This window comes from Pollachius pollachius, assembly GCF_949987615.1.
Source record: "Pollachius pollachius genome assembly, chromosome: 1".
Taxonomy (NCBI): Eukaryota; Metazoa; Chordata; class Actinopteri; order Gadiformes; family Gadidae; genus Pollachius; species Pollachius pollachius.
Window position 1 is genome coordinate 32,054,376 of NC_136934.1, and position 19,167 is coordinate 32,073,542.

Here is a 19,167-nt window from a genome sequence, read left to right on the forward strand (position 1 = left end):
GAAATCATCCTTAGGTAATGGTTTGGTTTATTGATAAATGGTAATTGCCTAAATGTAGACTGTTTTAAGTAAACCTATTTGTCAGTGAAACAAATAACACTAGACACACTTATAGTATTTTCTATCTATTTATGGTAGGTTGTTTACATGTTCTAGATAAAATGGTAAATTGTTGGAGAAGGGTTGACACATATTTACATTAAAATATAGGCCTGTGTATGAAAAATAAGATTCCATCAATAATAGTAGTTTTCCACCAACTTTATTATACAAATTATTTATAAGTCACTGTTATAATCAAGGGGGTCAATGCGTTCAGAAATAACAAAATATTTAGTTTAATTTTGTAGTCATGAACACAGATTCATGATAATCATTGTGGGACAATGTCCAACACTATTTTTACAATTTCCGGTCAAATATAGGTTAATATTAAACTCACCATGACCAATTATTATAATAAATGAATTCATAATGGCTTTGTAGTTACATACACCATATTCATTCATTTCTTTCTGGAAAGTCATGTAATTTGTCTGGGCTACGCTAAAGATTTCAATACCGAAAAAAGCATATCCCTTTGCCACATAATAGGCTCTGACAATAAAAAGACAACAAAAATGTAATGAATTTGGCACTGTACAATTCATTAAATACGGACACATCTCTATGTTGAATCTTCAAATTAATGTTGAAGAGAGAACTCATTAAAATATTCTGATTGTACTAGCTATACAAAATACAATACTTGCACAAATTAGGTTAACCATTTATAAAATCTTGATGACTCCTCGATGGATATGGCTTGTGTAATATTACAGACTTTGCTACAGACCGTTTGTGGCTTTATTTAAAAATACAAATCTAATATTACTGTTCACTCTCTGTTCCATTTTCCTGAATAAGACACTGTACCCAAAACATTCAGATTACCATTAAGGTCTGTCCAACCTGGCTAATCCACATTCATCCAAACACACATACATTATGGCATCATGGGTAGTGTGTATAACCCATTTTTATTCAGTCAGGCTCAGTGGCATAGAGATCTCATAATATCTCTTTGTCAGGCTATATTCATAATTTCCGGCCCCTAACTCCCATTCTGTATCCTTCACTGGCTTTGTGAGAACCTTATAAACACACATGCATTGGATATAGGTGCTTTTTAACAGACAATTTCGTACCAAAGTGGAAAACCTAAGCATCACAAAAAAGTTAATAAGGCCAGTGTTTAGGCATTACTCATCCCGCTGGACATTGGCCGTTACCATCGCTGGCTTTACATCTGAGCACATCTTCAATGCCTCGTTATGAAATGTGGCTGGCATGCGTTGAGATTCACAATGTCTGTTTAAAACTCGGATTCATGATCAGATGTAACAAAAACCAACTACTTGTGAGAACGCTAGTTATTTAAAAACATAAACACTTAAATCCCACCGAGTAAAAGAACATCACATCATAACATAATTGTTAATAATAACAATAACAGTTATAATAATCATTAATAATAACACTGCATCATATTCAGAACAACTACATTTAGCACTGTGTATAGGAAGATTGTCCAAATGAAATCTGTGTTTCTGTAATCAGCATGACATCTGGCTTTCCTCTCGGTGGACCGAACCCAAACTAAATTGTTCTTTCAAAGTCATAGTGCTCACCTCTAATCACCTTTACTCTATCAACTATCATCACTATTTAAAAACAAAAGATTGCACTTGATATCTCATTGACCTGTCACACAACCTCGCTTCTACTGAATGTAAACCTTAAGGAATCGATACATCTATGTTTGTATCTGGTGCAAATATCTGGGGGGGGGGGAGCTTTGTGCAAAGTTTTGTCTTAAAATGTTTTGTCTTGAATGGTGCTTCTTAAACTGCGCTTGTTAATCTATTTCTTTACACATTAATACTTAATACAACATGACAATATCAACACAAAATCAAGAGAAAGATACCATCGTATATGTACCACAGATATCACATACTATATTGAGTTAGGATAGCCCTTAGTATTGATAAGCATTGTTATTGATATAAGATGAAGATATTTTCATACTCAGGATGGCTGAAGTGCGTTATGATACAGCAGGTGTTTCAGATGGAAAGGGCATCCTCGCCATCCAGCGTTCGTTCGGCATTTGTGGTTCTTCTCTGAGAGAGAAAAAACATTTGTTCACGGAAATGCCTATTTTGGACTTTACAAAATGTCACTATAGTTGTTAGATGTGGTTTTTTTTCCTCTTTCACCAGGTGAGAATACAAAAATGGTGATTGTCGGACCAGCTTCTTCTGTGGTATCTTCTTTGAATCTCCATAAATGGCTTTGAAAGACAAGTTGTGTAAGTGCAACCCCTGCATCAGTGTCTATTCATTTGTGCTCTGTGAGAGAAAACCTGTGCTTGCCTGCGCAGCATACATTAAAGTAAGCCGGCCTTTGATTTAAAATCAGTAAACTGGATAGAAACGTCTGTGCTATACTATACTTTCTATCTATCTCTTGGCTAACGCAAACGATATATTGATATATATATATTAATATATATATATATATATATATATATATATATATATGTCAGAAGGAAACAGAATCCTCTAGCGCATGATAATTGTCAACTAGAACAGTGATCATTGTTGAGGTTTACTCTCTTTCTCCTGGTTGAATGATCTATAAGGACACATGGAAAGTTAGGCAACCCAGGCAGCTGATGTGTGTTGAGTGAGGGTTACCCCAGCAGTTGAACTGGGCAATTCATGACAGCCGATTACTTCCAGGAATCTTTGTGTCCAGAAGTGAACAAAGCGTGCATTCCGAAACCACCCACCTCTACAACCTCAGAGCAACGATAACAACAACCACCACAATCTGTCTTCCCTGTGTGAGGATTAACCGGTTCTGTCAATCTGAGGCAGAACCGGTCGACCCCCCCCCCCCCCCCCCCCCTCCCCCGACCCCATGTCCAGTTCATCTGAATTCATCTGGTCCACAAGGCTATGGATCCATGGGCTTGAGTTTGGAAATCACGGTTGGCAAGTACTTAGAAAGTCACAAAATCCGGTCGGTAATTGATTCAGTTCTTCATTAAATGCTTCATTAAAAATTCCTTCCGTGTCTCCTCTTCTCACTGCTGTCATCTCAGCGTCTCACTTCCTATCTAATATGGCTCCTGAGTTCTTTTTTGAAAGACATAAAAAAAGTTACGAAAACTTTTGTTCTTGTGTTTTTTTGTCCGTTCTTGTAGTCTTTTTAATGTCATGGCATCAATGTATATGGCAAATTGTGTTATGAAAATATGGCTGATGAGAGAATCACATAACAAAAAATTGACCAGATACTCTCTACTATGATTAACTTGATAACTAATTGTATTGACGCTATCTAATTACCAGGTAACAATATCAATTTAAAAAGTCTAAACACTATATACCTCAAGCCCTCAGCTTCCCACTTTATTATATTACTCTAAACTAAACTATGGGTTTCCAAATAATCTAGATTATATTTGATAATAATATTATGTAATATTGTGCAGAGGGGACACCTATTCCCAAAGATTATGTGCGGTGAAACTGCAGGCCAAGAACCTTACACAGTCACCTCATTTTTACTTCCTGTCCTAATTCCCTGGCTGCTTCCTCCACTCCCCCCTCCTGAGCCTCCACCGCCCCCTCCTGGTATAAAATGTAACTGCTCAATTGTGTTCTGCCTCTTTGTGGCAAAAGCCATCCTTCTAGCAGTGTGCCCCCCCAGTGTCCCCGTTCCCATGACGACCCCGGCACCGGGCATCTCACCCGCCCAGCCCATGCCCCCACTCATGTGCCCAGTCGTGCCCGGGTTCCTCTCCTGCTCCCGGCCGGACGTGGGGTGAGAGTTCATCTTGATCATGTGATGGCGGTCGAGTGAGGGGGTGGCGCAGACATTTTGCTGGGACTGGGCCTTCTGCTGGGGTGTCAGCCGGGGCAGAGTGGGCACCATCCCGCCTCCTCCTCCGTGTGCGTAGGGGTCCACCACCCCCACGCCCATCCTCTCTTCCAGGTGGTCCGGGGACATCAGCAGCCTCTCCTGTCGGTCCTGTCTCTCCTGCCGCTCCTGTCTCTCCTGCCTCTCCTGCCTCTCCTGGGTCTTACGCGTGAGGGTCTGGGTGTTTGAGTTCTTGTTGGAAGCAGCGGCGGCCATGGCTTTGTAGTACTGGTGCTGTTGGTTCTTGGAGAGGCGCGACAGGGTGCCTGTGTTCCCGGGCACATCGCCCATGTTGAGCAGCTGGTCCTGGGACTTGACCTTCCTCGTGGGCTTGGAGAGGGTGTCGTAGTTAGGGTTGTACTGGGGCTCCGGCGGGTCCAGGGGGTACGGGTTGGGGGTGGGCGAGGTAGGCATGCCGGCGGGGGGGATCCAGGGCCGGGTGGCGTGCCTCGGGAGGGTTCCCCTGCCACTGAGGGTGTAGTCCCCGCCCCAGTGGAGGTGGTGCTGGGAGGACTGCAAGGCGGGCTGTGCAGTATGAGGTCGGCGCTTGGTGGTGCAGTAACCAGAGGAGTACTCATCCAGACCTTTCTCTGAAAGTCACAAAAAGGCAATCACTTCAACAAGCCTTACTTAATGGGGCTGTCTCTTGACTTAATGAGGCCGTCTCTTTACCTTATGAGGCACTCCTCTTAGTTATTGAAGCAGTCCCCTTACTTATTGAGCAGTCACCTTACTTAATGAAGCAGTCCCCTTACTTATTGAAGCAGTCTCCTTACTTAATGAAGCAGTCCCCTAACTTATTGAGCAGCACCCATACTTAATGAAGCAGTCCTCTTACTTAATGAAGCAGTCCCCTTACTTAATGAAGCAGCCCCTTACTTAATGAAGAAGTCACCTTACTTAATGAAGCAGTCCCCTTACTTATTGAGCAGTCTCTTAACTTAATGAAGCAGTCACCTTACTTAATGAAGCAGTCCTTTTACTTATTGAGGAGTCCCCTTACTTAATGAAGCAGTCCCCTTACTTATTGAGCAGCACCCATACCTAATGAAGCAGTCACCTTACTTATTGAAGCAGTCACCTTACTTATTGAGCAGTCACCATACTTAATGAAGCAGTCACCTTACTTAATGAAGCAGTCCTCTTACTTATTGAGCAGTCCCCTTACTTAATGAAGCAGTCCTCACGCTGAAATTCTTTAAATCCCAAATTAAAAACTGTAAACTGAAGGGTTAGACATATATCTTACAATAAAAAAATAAATAATAAATAAAAAAATGCATAACATTAATTTAAATAAAGTCTAACAGCACTGTAATCATATAATTTAGGTGCTCTGCCTACTCTTGGGTTATTGGCCGCGGTATAATCTCTGTATTTTAATTCAAACTTTGAATCAGGCAAAGGATAAGACCTGCCAATATATAAACATTAGCAGCGTATCTAGATTCTTAATCTCACAGTTATCCCTTACCCAGGCGCTTCAGGGAGGAGTAGCGGTTTAGCTCGGGCTTGGTGGCGCTCTCGTAGGATGGGGGGAGCTGGGCCAGGTTGTGCAGGGAGTGGTGGAAGGAGGGCTGGGACTTGGTGTTGTTGTGCTTGCTGGAGAGCAGCGTCCCTCCAGCTGCCAGCTGAGCGTTGTTCATCCGCGGGGTGCGCTCTACAAAGACAACGTGATGAGAAGCCTGCATTCACCGGCGCTGCGTGTTTTGCAACTATACCGAACATCGTCATGTTGCTAACTCATGGTGGCACTCAAATTCAAAGTGCATATATGAAGAAAGAGTTTAATCAAATGTGTGATTATCCCCATTTTAGTTTTTTTTTTACCATAGAGCCTACTTTTGAGGTTGAATTAAGTAAATTAATCTTTGTTTCCGATACATGGTGTTTGAAGAGAGTAGCGATTGCCAGATGTCTTACCAATGGTGGCGGTGTGTTTGGGGCTGGAGCCTGATGAATGGATGAAATTGTGCTGCAGATTGCCCACTGTCAGAGTCAAACAACATCAGCTGATTAGATATGCACCAGTGTGATCATCAGTCAAACGTTTGGAAGGAGTTTCACATTTAAAATATCTGCGTGCGTAGATTCAATCATTTTAGTTTGCGCCTTTAACAGTACAGCAATGAATTTTCTGATTATTCACATACATGATTTTGTTAACACCTTGAGAAATAGGAGAGAAATACAGATTCACCATTTGGCTGAACATTCAGCTTTCCAGTTAGTGCAGAAAACGTGTCTGTAATTAGCTTTTTGATATTGAAGCTTGCCAATAACACTTGATGGTAGGCATTACTAAACACGGACTTGCACAAACAGGACAAGCACAGTTCTACATTTAGTATTTTATCCAAAGCGTCTTACAGGTAAGGCTGGGAATCAATAAAAGCATGCAATCAAAATCCATAATTAATTAGAAACCTTTCCAAATGCTGCACCGCCGAGCATCAACAATTCAACATGTTCTATTCTATCAATTATTCTCTATTAAAATAAAGTGGTAACTTCTGAATTCTGAAAATGTATCAAGCATCATTTCATCTCCTCTCATCAGGTCAGCGCTCACATCTGTTATCCTTGCTGGGCAGGCCGCCGGGGGCATAGTGGTTCTTCGGGGGGCGTCCCAGGGTCCCGCCCCCCTGTCCGTCTGCCACCGTCAGCGCCATGCTGTTGTTCCTCTCGTCCTGCTGCACAGGGCTGGACTGGTGGCGCAGCATGTCAACCAAGGCTCTAACCCGGGCACACACACAGGGTGATCAGAACACCACAGCACACCGTACAGGCCGCTCTGGAGAACCAGACCAGTTGCTTTACCCACACAAGGAATTCACTTTGGTACGTTGGTGAAAGACACAATCTGCGATACAATCATTCTAAATATTCACATCATATAAAATACAACAGAAAAATACATATCTTTGCATGGTTGTTTCAAGAAAAGGTTTTGAGGCATATAAACATAATTATTGAAAATATTGAAATGATAATAAAATATTAATTTTCTTTCCAAAAAGTCATTGATGATCGTTTGAATATGCTGAATTGCTTTCTTACCCAATATTGTATGACTTAGGATTGGAAACATTCAGCACTCTTCAGAAAGTGAGTTTAGAATGTCCCTTGAATAGACCTTTGTTTAATTGAAAGGGCAGTACTCTAATTTGTATGTGCGTTGTATATCATATGGTACACCTTATACAAAAATGATTCCGCAATATCTAGCTCTAGCATGACCCTTTGAATATATGTATGACATCTATAGAAATATAATTTAGCAGCATATAGCTGAAAAACAAATTCTATAACCCTTATACAACCCTCACATACAATTCGTTAGTAACTCAGCAGTCCAAAGCGACTCAAAGTCATCAAATTAAGCCTGCAGCTTCTTAGATGAGGCATCTTTCTGAGGTAACCTTGGGATATTAGAGATCAACCCCAGTCCGCTTTGGCTGGGAGTCAAGCCCCTTACCCACTACACTAACCTGCCCGGATACAGTCATGAGTCAGAGCATGCACACAGACAGACAGATAAACACCCACCTGGGCATGTTCAGGTCTCTGTGGTTAGCCTCCTGCTGCACCTTGTTGAACACAACCTTGATCCCCACGGCAACGGCCACCATAAACACCACGACGCCACCAATGACAAAGCCTGTGTTGTGGCTTTGCATCCTTAATGGATCAATGGTCCCCATGGGATCCACCACGGAGCTGATGTCGATGGCCGGGGTCTTGGCCCAGTCCGGGGAGTCGTAGTTCTTGCACAAGTGCTGCTCCAGCTGCTGTCCGCGCTCCGGGCAGCAGAAGCGGAAGTGGCAGCTCCCGCAGCAGTAGATGTACGTGTCCTTGGAGCAGTTGAAGGCACTGTCGAACTGGCCCATGACGTCGTAGTAGCCCTGGCACACGTCCACATCCACCAGCCGCCGCGGAGGGGGCGCCACCTGGGCCGCACCCAAGGGGGGTGCCAGGGCGTCCGCTGCGGTGCCGTTCTTGGTGAACATGACCTGGGGCAGGGGTCTGGGGGGCGTCTCCAGAACTCTTTCTGGGAGTTCGTCCACCGGTTGGCTCCAGCTCCGGAGCCCCGCTGGCTGCAGGTTCGCCCGGATGTCGATGGGGCGGACTGGGGGTCTCGGAGCGGGCTTTGGCCTCTCGGTCAGCAGCCTTGTGAGGAGGTTGGCGTCCCGGGGAGTGGGAGGTGGGGAAGGCTCCTTGGCAGAGGTCAGTTGGGCAGTCAGGAGGAGAAGCAGGGAGACGGCGAGGAATCTGCGATCCGTGGTGGGTGTCATCTTTACATGACTAAGAGCTCTATTTTGTCTATGATTCGATGTGGTTACAACACTGTGTTTGCCTTTCCTGTGCAACCAATAAAATAGGATGTGGAACATTTCAGTGGAATGTTGGACTTGCCGTCAATTAATGTCAAAAACATTTTCGATCAATAATATTGTCGGGTGGAAATCGTATTCATAATAATGTTATTACTGTAAATATACTAATGCTTGCTTGAGTGCTATTGAAATCCTTTAAATAGCCTACTGTAGAGGAAGAACTGTTTTCAGAGTAACCTCCGTTTAGGATGTCAATAACTAGCGACAGGTATTTACAGTTTCCTTTTACCACTGGAACCAAGCTTTGATACATCAGGTCCTTCTCTTCCCTAGGCTGCCACGTCTCACTTCCTATGACTATCAAAGAAACGTGATGTCAAAGATAGGGAAAGAAACAGGCTTCTCATGCTTGTTCTAGGTGGCTCACAGTGCAGTACGCTTTACCTTGCCGGAACAAAAGCAATATCTGCTGTGCCGTGGTATGTACTTTAATCACTAAAGCAAACAGCGGGCAGAGGTTACTGTTTTCAGGGGAATAGGACAATCCTTTTTGCCACAACCCTTGATTGTAGCACTTGTAAAGCAGGGGCGAGGGCGTTTTAAGAGGATTTTCGTAAAAATGTAAACAATTTTATCTGTGGTCCCTGATCATGGTTGATTTTATTTCAGATTCACATTCAGATTTGGCTCTTACCTAACAATTAGCCGATTGGTTTTGAAAAAAATATTATATCTTTAGTTCTGTTTTTTCTTTGAAACAGTGTTAAAATAAGCATTTCACGCATATAACTTCCCCTTCCTTATAAAAGGAAGAAGGACTGATCTCAAGGCCTACCTGGGATGAGGCCTTGGTTATCTAATATAGGGGGGTTATCCTCATGGTTAATTTCTGTTGGCACAAATTATATACACATGAATGACTGCCCTATGGGTTTTTATATAAGAATCTCAAAATAAATTCTTGTTTATGATTGGAAAAAAGATAAATGGATTGCTTGAGAATTACGGGAAATCTTGAATGCACTTAACTTAAGGTAAATTCGGCAGTTGTAATCCTGTTGTATGCGGTTCAAATTAAAAAAAGAATTGTATAGCAATTTACATGTGCAATTTCTGATTGGTTGCTGCTGTTTAAAGAATATCAGTTTTTGTTGAGAAATATGTAAATGTGTGAGGTTATTGTGTTGGAGGTGTTGGCAATAGCAGAGAGAGGCAGATCTGTCTCCCACAGAAATTATAATTACATATAATTATCAAAACGGCCCTATCTGTTGCAGAGAATGTAGGCACGACTGGGGGAGACAAAGTGTTGAAAGTGCTGATGGATCCACTTGTTTCACTTGGTTGTTCCTCTAACCTTCTGCAAGGAGTTCATCTGGGAGAGACAATGAAACGTACAAAGCAGCAGTTCTCAGACTGACTAATCTTGGAGAAAACACTTTTGTTGCCTGTAAATTATCGTCCTGTTTTTCCCGAGGAGCGTCCTAATGTTACATGGCGATAATGGGAGCTGGAATGTATCAGTTGTATCCACTGAAATACAAATAGAAAACACACTTCATTAGCAATAATCACATAAACTGTCTGTAAACCTTGACACCACACATCTTTACAGACGTGTATGCAGACACAAACACGCACATTTTTTGTAAATCATTCACATTTCTATGTTTCCCACTTGCGTGTGTTGTGTAAGTGTGTGTATTCCTGCATGTCCATTTGTGGCAATAGACATGAGTGTGTGTGTGTGTGTGTGTGTGTGTGTGTGTGTGTGTGTGTGTGTGTGTGTGTGTGTGTGTGTGTGTGCTAGTGTGTGTGGAAAATATCAGAAAAGGGGAGAAGAGAGAGACAGAGGCAGAAGCAGAGTGAGAGACAGAGAGAGAAAGAGAAGGAAAGGTAGAGAGAAAGAGAGAGAGAGAGAGAGAGAGAGAGAGAGAGAGACAGAGACAGAGAGAGAGAGAGAGAGTGGGGGGGAGAGAGAGAGGGGGGGGGAGCATGTGAAGCAAAGGGAAAAATGTAGGGTAGGGATTTAAACGAGCAAAGAAACCGTGGTGAGCGGGAAGAGCCAGAGGTATAGATGCAGAGACGACCATGAGTGGGAGGGCTGTGTGTGTGGGTGGCACAGAATCAAGTACATTTCTCCCAGCACTTAGCAGTACGACACAGCAGAGCACACAAACACCACCAAATAGATCCTCACATACATGCCCAGATGAGATAACATCAAAAACGATCCAGCAACACAAAACACATTTGGTGGCATTTTAAATAGGGGAAAATCAAGATTGGTCAATTGTGCAATGCTGTATTGTAGTGCATTTCTCTGCATACAGTGTGTGTGTGTGTGTGTCTGTGTGTGTGTGTGTGTGTGTGTGTGTTTGTGTGTGTGTGTGTGTGTGTGTGCGTGTGTGTGTGTGTGCATGTTTGCGTGCATGTGGGTGTGTGTGTGTGCATGAATGTATGTAACATTGTAAGTGGTACATTGCATGACCGCTTGTATAATAAACCTTGGTGTAGTCTGTCTCTATGCCCAACTCCTTTATTTCTCTGTGCTTTCTCCTTCTCCCTTTTCTCCCTCATTCTCCCTTTCTCTCTTTCTCAGATTCTGTGCGTGGGTTGAGGCAGCTAACTCTCTCAGAATAGCACTGCAGCTCCGTCTGTATGCTAGTGAAAGAGGCAGTGAAATAAAAGGAGGTACAATTCAGTCTTCACCTTCACATTAGCTAAAACAGATTTCAAGGTATCTCCCTTTTTCTTGTTTAACAGCAGGGACACAAGGCTGTGTTATGAAGTCCCCTGCGAAAAAACACCCTACATTTTTCATGTCTTTGTCATGACCAACTACTTTAGTTTATGGTGGGGTTAATGTACACCTACCATGCACTGACTCCTAATGTCCCTAAATGAAATCATACTACATACGTGAATCGTTTTTGTTTATTAAATATTATAGATTATATTGTATATGTAACAGTTAGAATGTGAACTATAGGATCACTAGGCCTATTTGTTTTTGTTTTGAAATGCACTGACAGATGTGCACATAAAGCTCTACGATATTCAACTCATATGTCCAAATGCATATTGAGGAATTGAATGCAAAATGATGAACATTAATCAATGAATAAAGCAATAATATTATTTGAGGGGATGTCAAAGCTGGTATCCAAGCAGGAGTGGGGGCAGGGCCAGTGTCTAAGGGGGCAAATAGCACGATTAATGCCTAAAGGCAGAATGACAAGCAAATGAGTAGATCACATAGAAAGAATTATTGCATGAAACAAAAGGTGAAAGGGCAGACGACTCTAACATTATGATGAGCACAACGCAAGGTGCACGACACAATGCGAGACGAAGATGATGCAGAAGCCAGTTTACACCGATATGAAGCCCCATGTTGTGCAGCCTCCATGACGCTGAGCCCCACTCCGTTCTCGAAAATCACGTCTCCAGAAGGATGCTCTCCATTTTTACGCTTGGTAAAACCAAGCCGTGCAGACTGACTCCAGCACTGCGCTATCAACAGGTGTGGACGGTACAAAATGTCTTCCGTTCTCCAAGAGCGTCGGCCTACATTTCGATGTGAACGGAAATACAGTGTAATAAAAAACAAATATGAAGATGTAAAATGGGTCCCATTTTTTATTTGGTATGATTTGTAGGCCACGTTGTTAGGTTTTAAAATGTGCTTTCCCTTATGCATCTCCCAGCGCAGTGCAGGTATTGCCCATTACAGAGAATAGTAACGCATTCCTAATCGCTTTTCAGGGCTGGGATGTATCAAAGTTTTGTCTCATAACTTGTAGCTTGCGAAGAGACATGACTTGCATGTATCAGTACAGCACAAAAGAGCGTGGGTGTGAGCGCTGGTTTGTGCGTGTGCGTGCGTGCGTGTGTGTGTGTGTTGTCAGCTTTCTTATTATCCCGCTGTGTATACTAGAATCCCAACATATGTGTACCATCCTATCGAAATGTTCAAGTAAATGAAGACGAATAACACATCCACCCACAAAGTGTGTTCTTCTCGATGGCGTAGCTGTCAGCGAAAAACCTTTGATTCACACCGAGTCGCGTTGCATGTTGCTTTAAAACTGATGACAATCAAATTGTCATTCAAGTTAAGCGTGCAGTTAACTCAATTTGAAATAAATGTGCTTCTTTCTCAAATAATACCATATTAAAGGTGCACAATGTCGTGTCTTACCTGTGCGTTGCTTCTGGGATTGATGCTGGAGAACAAGTGGTGGAAAAGCGTGCGCACTGTACCCTACATCAATGGTGTTCACTGGATAGCCCCCATGTCGTATTGTACGCTTGAGAATTAGATAAGGGCAAGATCAAGTCCCATCAATGCAGAGGCAGATTTAAACCACCGTGTATTAACAGTGCTGATGCAGATCTGACTGGAGATGTTGGCTTTCTGGGAGTCGAACGCGTTCCATCACATTCAACAATGGTTCAACTATGCTGTGAACATCAGTACGATGCAAATGATAGAGGATAAAAAAAAATACGAATTATTTTAAGGTATTTTCTAAAGTTTCATCCGTCTGGATACCACTGTCGCCGAATCCTTTCATAATTGTCAAAAAATAGTACAGGCAACACCGCCTAACTGCGACTGGCCCCCATGAAGGTCCGCCGAGGAGACGTGCTCTGATTGGCTGTTCGGAGCGGTGCTGAGGAGACTCAGACCTCGCTTCGTTTTTACAAGCCCCTGGTCATCATCAGGCCCCTCCGACTCGAGGTGACGATCCCTATGGCGTTACTTTGAACAACACGCTTAATCTTAATTTGTTCTGAAAATAAGGTCCAACCGATTTGAGCCACTGCGCTCCCAAACATGACAGGTGAACGACACTGATACCAAAGAGTATAGGTGAGAAACCTTAAAATAAAGGCAGCGTTTCCTCGCTTTTTTGGCCGACGGCTTCTCGGGTTTCAGTTGTACGTATACAGCCTGTGTGCGCGTGAAAGAGACAGCTCGAGAGTGAGAGACGGTGGAGGAGGGAGGTGGTTGCCACAGCAACTGTGTCATTATGTTGGTGGCAACTATGAAAGCGATGGAGACGGGGTGGGGGATAGGATTGGTGCAACGGACAGGAACACTGGAGCGTGAACCAAACTGTCAATTAGACCTAGATTTGCTATTCAGTGAGTTATTTAAATTGAAGAGAAACTACATTCGTCATGTTTTCTATTCAGCAACTCCAGCCTTGATAGACGGCTGCATGGATAGATATACTGTAGATGGATCTGAATAAGGTTGTCCCTTCAACCCATGAATCTGCAGAAACGAAGGCTATGTGTTTGTTAAACTTGGCACAAATATTGACGTCGATTTTAACTGAAAGCTGTCTATAATATATTTTAACCATTCAAATTTTACCAATACAGTCTCAACTATGTCATGATATAAGTGTCATTGAAAACAGGTGAAATGCAAAGTCTCATAAAGGTTAAGAATATTATGTCTTCAAAATTTGTGAATCCCCTCCGGGTGACCAAATACCCGGAGGGGATCAAATACCTTTAGGTATTTGATCACTCCAGACCAATGATTCATTGTTTCCAGAAGAGGTTTGTCTGACTTCCCCAGCGTCAGGGGCCTATGAAGGGCCTGATAATTACCTACATGGCAGGCTGCTATTTCTATACAGGTGGGTGGCTCTCAAAGTGTGGTGGATTGACGCCAGGGTTGCTCAGTGCAGGAATTCAAATGACATCATTCATTTGAGTGGTCTTACGGGCAGAGCGGTACCACAAAGGTTTAAGAATCGTGCAACACATAAAACCCAAACCTTGAACCTTTCCGTGTATACTCAAACTAATTTAATTTAACAATGACCTCAACCTGAAGCAATCAATGCTGGATCAAAAAACAACTAATTTGCTTGACTCTTCAAATAATTCCATTTTTTATTAATTTAAATAACTTATAGTTGACACAGAAAAATTCCCAACCAACAGCCTGCACAATGACAAGTGTTTTCAGGGCATCTTCTCCACCCCAGTGAAAGACAGTGCTTGAGATTGTTTCCTTGGGAAATATAGCTCCCAACATGCATTTGAAACCAAGGCAGAAAAACTGCCTGAGAAAACTTGTCAAACAGTGCATCAGGTAGGGATTCCTCCCTTTTTGTTGTCAAATATGAAGATTTTCTCTGGCACCCTCGAGGCTGGTAGAGATGGGCATATCAACAGGACATATGGCTTCAGAGGGAACCAGGGAGTATGTTTAAACCAGTAACACCACTGGATGACTAGTTCTACAACTCTAGACTTGAACCCTTTAAAAGTATGCATAATACCCCGTTCCCTCCCAGCCACTTGTCTAGATCATTACATACACACCCATACACACATACTAAGACAGTTGAATAGAAACATTCATTTAAAACCACATTAGAAAATACTGGACAATGAGACATTTGAGAAAAAAAGGGGGGTGTTAAATCATAATTATGAAAAAAATGGATCGCCATTTTGTCATCCCATCTTAGACATATTTTCATTATAAAACCATAGAATAAGGTTACCATTTTGTCTGATTTGCTTCACACTCTTCAAAATGGATTAAAAATGTAGCCTGACCACTTTAGTTCCTTGACGATTAGCCAATTTCTAATTCAGTGTGTCTATACTAGTGGATTTCGTCCAGTCTGGTTGAGACATAGACAGTAATCGCCACAGCCATATTGAATAGACCAGTGATTAGGCATAACACAAGATCAATGTCACCAATTCATGGCGAGACACCAGATGCACCGCCTACAGCCTCAACCAGGTAGCCCATTCAGTTCAGACTCAACAGGAAACATTTCTCCTTTCCTTTTAAAACAAAACATGGGTTCATGAAAAAACCCAAATCGGTGGTTAAAAGTTATAAGACATTTGTACAAAGTGGGAAGTCTGGGCGGGAGGGGGCATAGAAAGTCAGAAAAAAGGAACAAATATCTGCACGCTTCAATGTATTTACACACACACACACACACACACGCACACGCACACACACTGAATCTAGTGGAGGTATTAGAGTCGCCGTAACGCCCGCTTTTTGTCGGCCTTCTTCTTCCCGGCGGCGCTGGTACTGCTGCTGGCATTGCTGGACGTGGTGGTGGCGCCATTAGCACCGTTACCTAGCGCCGCTACGGAGGCCGCGCCGGGCGCCGCTAGCCTCTTGGTGGGGTCTCCGGCGTGCTTCTTGGGCTGCGGGCCGTCGCCGGGGTCCTGCGGTACCCCCGAGGTGCCGCCGTGGCCGCCCATGGCGTGGATCTCCGTGAGCAGGCGCGCGCGGTAGGCGTACTCGGTATAGTCCTCCAACAGTAAGCGGCCGGCCTCCTCGTTCAGGGCCGACTCGGGGTTGGGGTGGATGAGAAGACACTTGATGGTCTGCAGGGGGTTTGGAGAGAAGAGATAGTTAGTAACTGGTGTTCAGTAACACCATGGCGCTATAGCTAGAAAATGTTTCATCACAGATGGTCAATTATTCTGCTTTTAGTTGCGTTCTTTTTTTTTTGGGGGGGGGGGGGGGGGGTACGTGCAATGGAAAGTGTTTGCATTTGTACAACGACAAGGCGGACTACTTGTTCCGTTAACCTCGCCCTTGCTCTAGATTTGTTATAGTTTCTGAAGGCAGGACATCGTTAGGCCAAGATTTCATTAGTAATACCTTAAGTCTATTGTATTGAGCAAATTATTATTAGTTAGCTCAATACCATAAAATAAAAATCCAATCAAGGACTTGATGTGAACCTATCCAAGTCCTTCTAACTATCGCTCTTTAAAACAACAAAAGATGAGAAAATAGGTTTCCACTTACAAGTAAGACATGTCTGAGGCCCAGCTCAGCCTTCCAGTCCCTCTTCAGCACATTGACACAGATCTCCCCCTTATGGCCCACGTTTGGGTGAAAAATCTTGGTCAGGAAGTAGCCCTTGGGTGGAACCGCGGGGAAGTCCTTCCCAAGGACCAGACGCATGCGGAAAATGCCACCAGCAAACGGAGTTCCCTCTGTCAGGGCATAAAGAATTAATTACACACGGAAAACTGGGTCACCATTACCGTTTAGCAGTCTTATATCAAAACTGATTTAGTACCAGTACTAAGCCGACTCATAATTATTTAATTAAGCAGTTATAAGATATAGCCATTTGCTCAAGGATGCCTACAGATGCACTGAGCTCCTACAATACAATTTAAAAAAGGAAATATTAGTGACTGGGCTGAGACCGAATATTTCAATATTTGTTTGTTTTGGTATTTGAATCTCAATTCAGTACTTGAATGATTCCATTTGTTTTATGAAAAATTGCAAAATATTAAATATAAATGTTTTAATGTCTATGCATATTCGTGAACTGCAGGTTGAAAGCCAAGTTACACGTCATCTGAATATCCCAGTGATAAAATATATAAGGAGGGGCGCTAGACGTCAGAGAACGCGTCACGTCAACGCTTCATCCATCATCAGAACTGCCAACTGCGGGATGACCAGATTATCGTTAGTTTTGCAGTTGGAATAATCATACATTATTAGAATATTCTGGAAGCACTTCGACAACTGCCATCCAGTGTGAGGATAAGCAAGCCATTAGCCATCAGGGCAGTAATGGTTTTATAAGGGTTTCAATAATGAACGTATTTAGCAGCCATTTCAATGTTCAAACAAGTCCAAAATACATCAAAAAGCCCTGCCTACTAATAATAACGCGTTGGTTATATAGTAAACATGAATAGAACTGATAGTGATGTTTTTCTTTTGATTGTGATCCGTCCCCCACAATAGTGCCTGTGTGATTCATCCCCGGGAAAATACACCTCGTCCTGCTGTGACATTTATTCAAAACTTTGCACAATGTTCAAACTACCCATTTGCTTTGTGATAGTTAGAAGTAGGCCTAATTTTAGACTGCATTGCAGCTCTACCATAAATAAGGTGAAGTCTTACTGATGAGTAGATTCAAATGCCGCTGAAGTGATATTGTTGTTTTGCATTAGTAAAATAACACGTTCATTTTACCAATTGAAGCACTTTAAAACTGAAAGGAAAAAACAGTTGGTAAAAATGTGATTCTGCAACAGTGGTCCCAGCCTGCTACGTTACAGCGTAGCAGGCTGAAAGATGTGTGCTATGAATAGGCTTTTGTTTTTTTCTTCACAGAATATTTGTTTGGAAAACTAACAAATAAACTTGAAATTACATTTTCCCACCAGCACCATTAGTTACAATAATTAATAATGCCATGATCCCTGTTGCATTCAATTACTGTGAATTAGGCAATGTTTTATTTAAATGTAACCTACATTGGCCCATTATACCATACATGACTTAATACAGTACACGTCTCATTAGATAGTGAGAAAGTATAAAGAAAAAAGGGGATACTGTTAATCCTAGGTATAATGTATATACAACAATACATTACACTTGATTTGTGTGCAGTAAAACTTGACCAGATACCCTCATTACAATAATGACACTATTTGGTACACACCTAGTTGCACGTAATAAGACATTTTGTATAGCATATCAAGGCATATTATTCTGCACCAAACTATCAAACATGCTGTATACTAGGTTTTTATAGTTGTATATTAGTTGATTATCTTCATCATCCTCATCTCCTAATCCAACCAGAGTAAGAAATATCAAGTTGAAACCGTACCTGGCCCTTCAATGGCTGTGTGCAACTCAGTGATGTCTTCATCGCTGGGATAGATCTTGATGCCCTCAGGGGGGTCAGCAGCCAAATCTGAAACCTCTTTGTAAACCAAACGAAGCACCTGAGGGGGTAAGTTCTCCACATTGGAGTTCTGCAAATAGAAGAAAAGTTTAGTCAAGGTTTGTAAACACATTAATATTAAACAGGTAATACATTCGGCTTTAGTAGGAAACCAACTATAATTGAAATATCCTGCGTTCAATTTTAGGAAAACGTTTACAAATATAACTTTTTTTTAGTCAGTGTCACTATATATATATATATATATATATATATATATATATATATATATATGTAATTGACGTCACTTTATAAATGCAAAGATGATTACATCCAACAATGGAATAGTTCATTATAACGACAATAGACAATTACTTAATTGGTTGGGATTGAAAATTTACATTTGGGCTCCACAGGATATCAAAATATTGATTTACACAAACACATAATTGGTAAATGCATTCACGTGCATTTACCAATTCAAGTGTAATCTGTTTGGGGGGTTTTGCCCCTTGTGGCGCAGAGCAGTAACATACAAATGGAGGCGACGGAAAGCAAAAGTTTTAACAAGTTAAAATAATCTAAATACATTATTAACCTTAGATCACTTAACGTGGACTACGTTAACGAAAAACAGCCCTCCTAAAAGTCCCACCAACATGGACTGGTCACCTGGATCAAGCTCCCATTAACGCTGTGCCTGCTAGCGGCTAAAGCTAACGTGTTACTGTCACAAGTCTACATTTGGTGGATCCCCAAACAATTATGTTTCTACAACTCATCTTTGGGACAATCCCATTTAAATAAGACTCGTTTCACAGTAGATATGTATTTATCAGAGCTGAACTGCATCTAATAGCCATAGCCGGAATTAAGCCCAGCTCGACGGCTGGTGGAAGCTAACATTAGCGTAAGTTAAGGGAAGATTAAGCATCGATATTGAAGAAAGCGGATCCATTTGACTTACCATTGTTTCGCAAAATGTTTGATCTGGTTGACTTGGTTTCTTTCAGTCGTCACGGTGAAATGTAATTGTAAGTAAACGTTTGAAAGCCCGTTGACAATTATAAGCAAGGTTAGCAACTGCTCTTTTCTTCTTTTCGTTGACACAGGAACAAAAATAAGATTCTCAA

General features: G+C 42.1%; 2 protein-coding genes across 2 annotated transcripts; both read right to left on the reverse strand.

Annotated features, from left to right (window-relative positions):
• Positions 1 to 3,605: 3,605 nt before the first annotated feature.
• shisa7a (shisa family member 7a) lies at positions 3,606 to 8,267 on the reverse strand (the record flags this gene model as incomplete). Its single annotated transcript, XM_079729957.1, is given in 6 exon segments — positions 3,606 to 3,665; positions 3,667 to 4,562; positions 5,447 to 5,632; positions 5,896 to 5,961; positions 6,545 to 6,708; positions 7,522 to 8,267. Coding segments are annotated over 6 exon segments (2,118 nt in total).
• A 6,493-nt stretch (positions 8,268 to 14,760) lies between these two features.
• On the reverse strand, positions 14,761 to 19,140 carry ube2s (ubiquitin-conjugating enzyme E2S). Its single transcript, XM_079744199.1, has 4 exons — positions 19,002 to 19,140; positions 17,978 to 18,125; positions 16,132 to 16,322; positions 14,761 to 15,701 (listed from the first exon to the last, which is right to left on the reverse strand). Exons 1-4 carry the CDS (start codon positions 19,002 to 19,004, stop codon positions 15,342 to 15,344), a joined length of 702 nt encoding a protein of 233 aa, XP_079600325.1. The 5' UTR covers positions 19,005 to 19,140; the 3' UTR covers positions 14,761 to 15,341.
• Positions 19,141 to 19,167: the final 27 nt, after the last annotated feature.

Bases quoted from the DNA above. Each gene is read 5' to 3' on its own strand.
- ube2s (XM_079744199.1), bottom strand. The intron at 16,323-17,977 runs GTACGGTTTCAA...ATGCCCTGACAG, and splicing joins CACAGCCATTGAAGGGCCAG to AGGGAACTCCGTTTGCTGGT. The intron at 15,702-16,131 runs GTAAGTGGAAAC...AACCCCCTGCAG, and splicing joins GCCTCAGACATGTCTTACTT to ACCATCAAGTGTCTTCTCAT.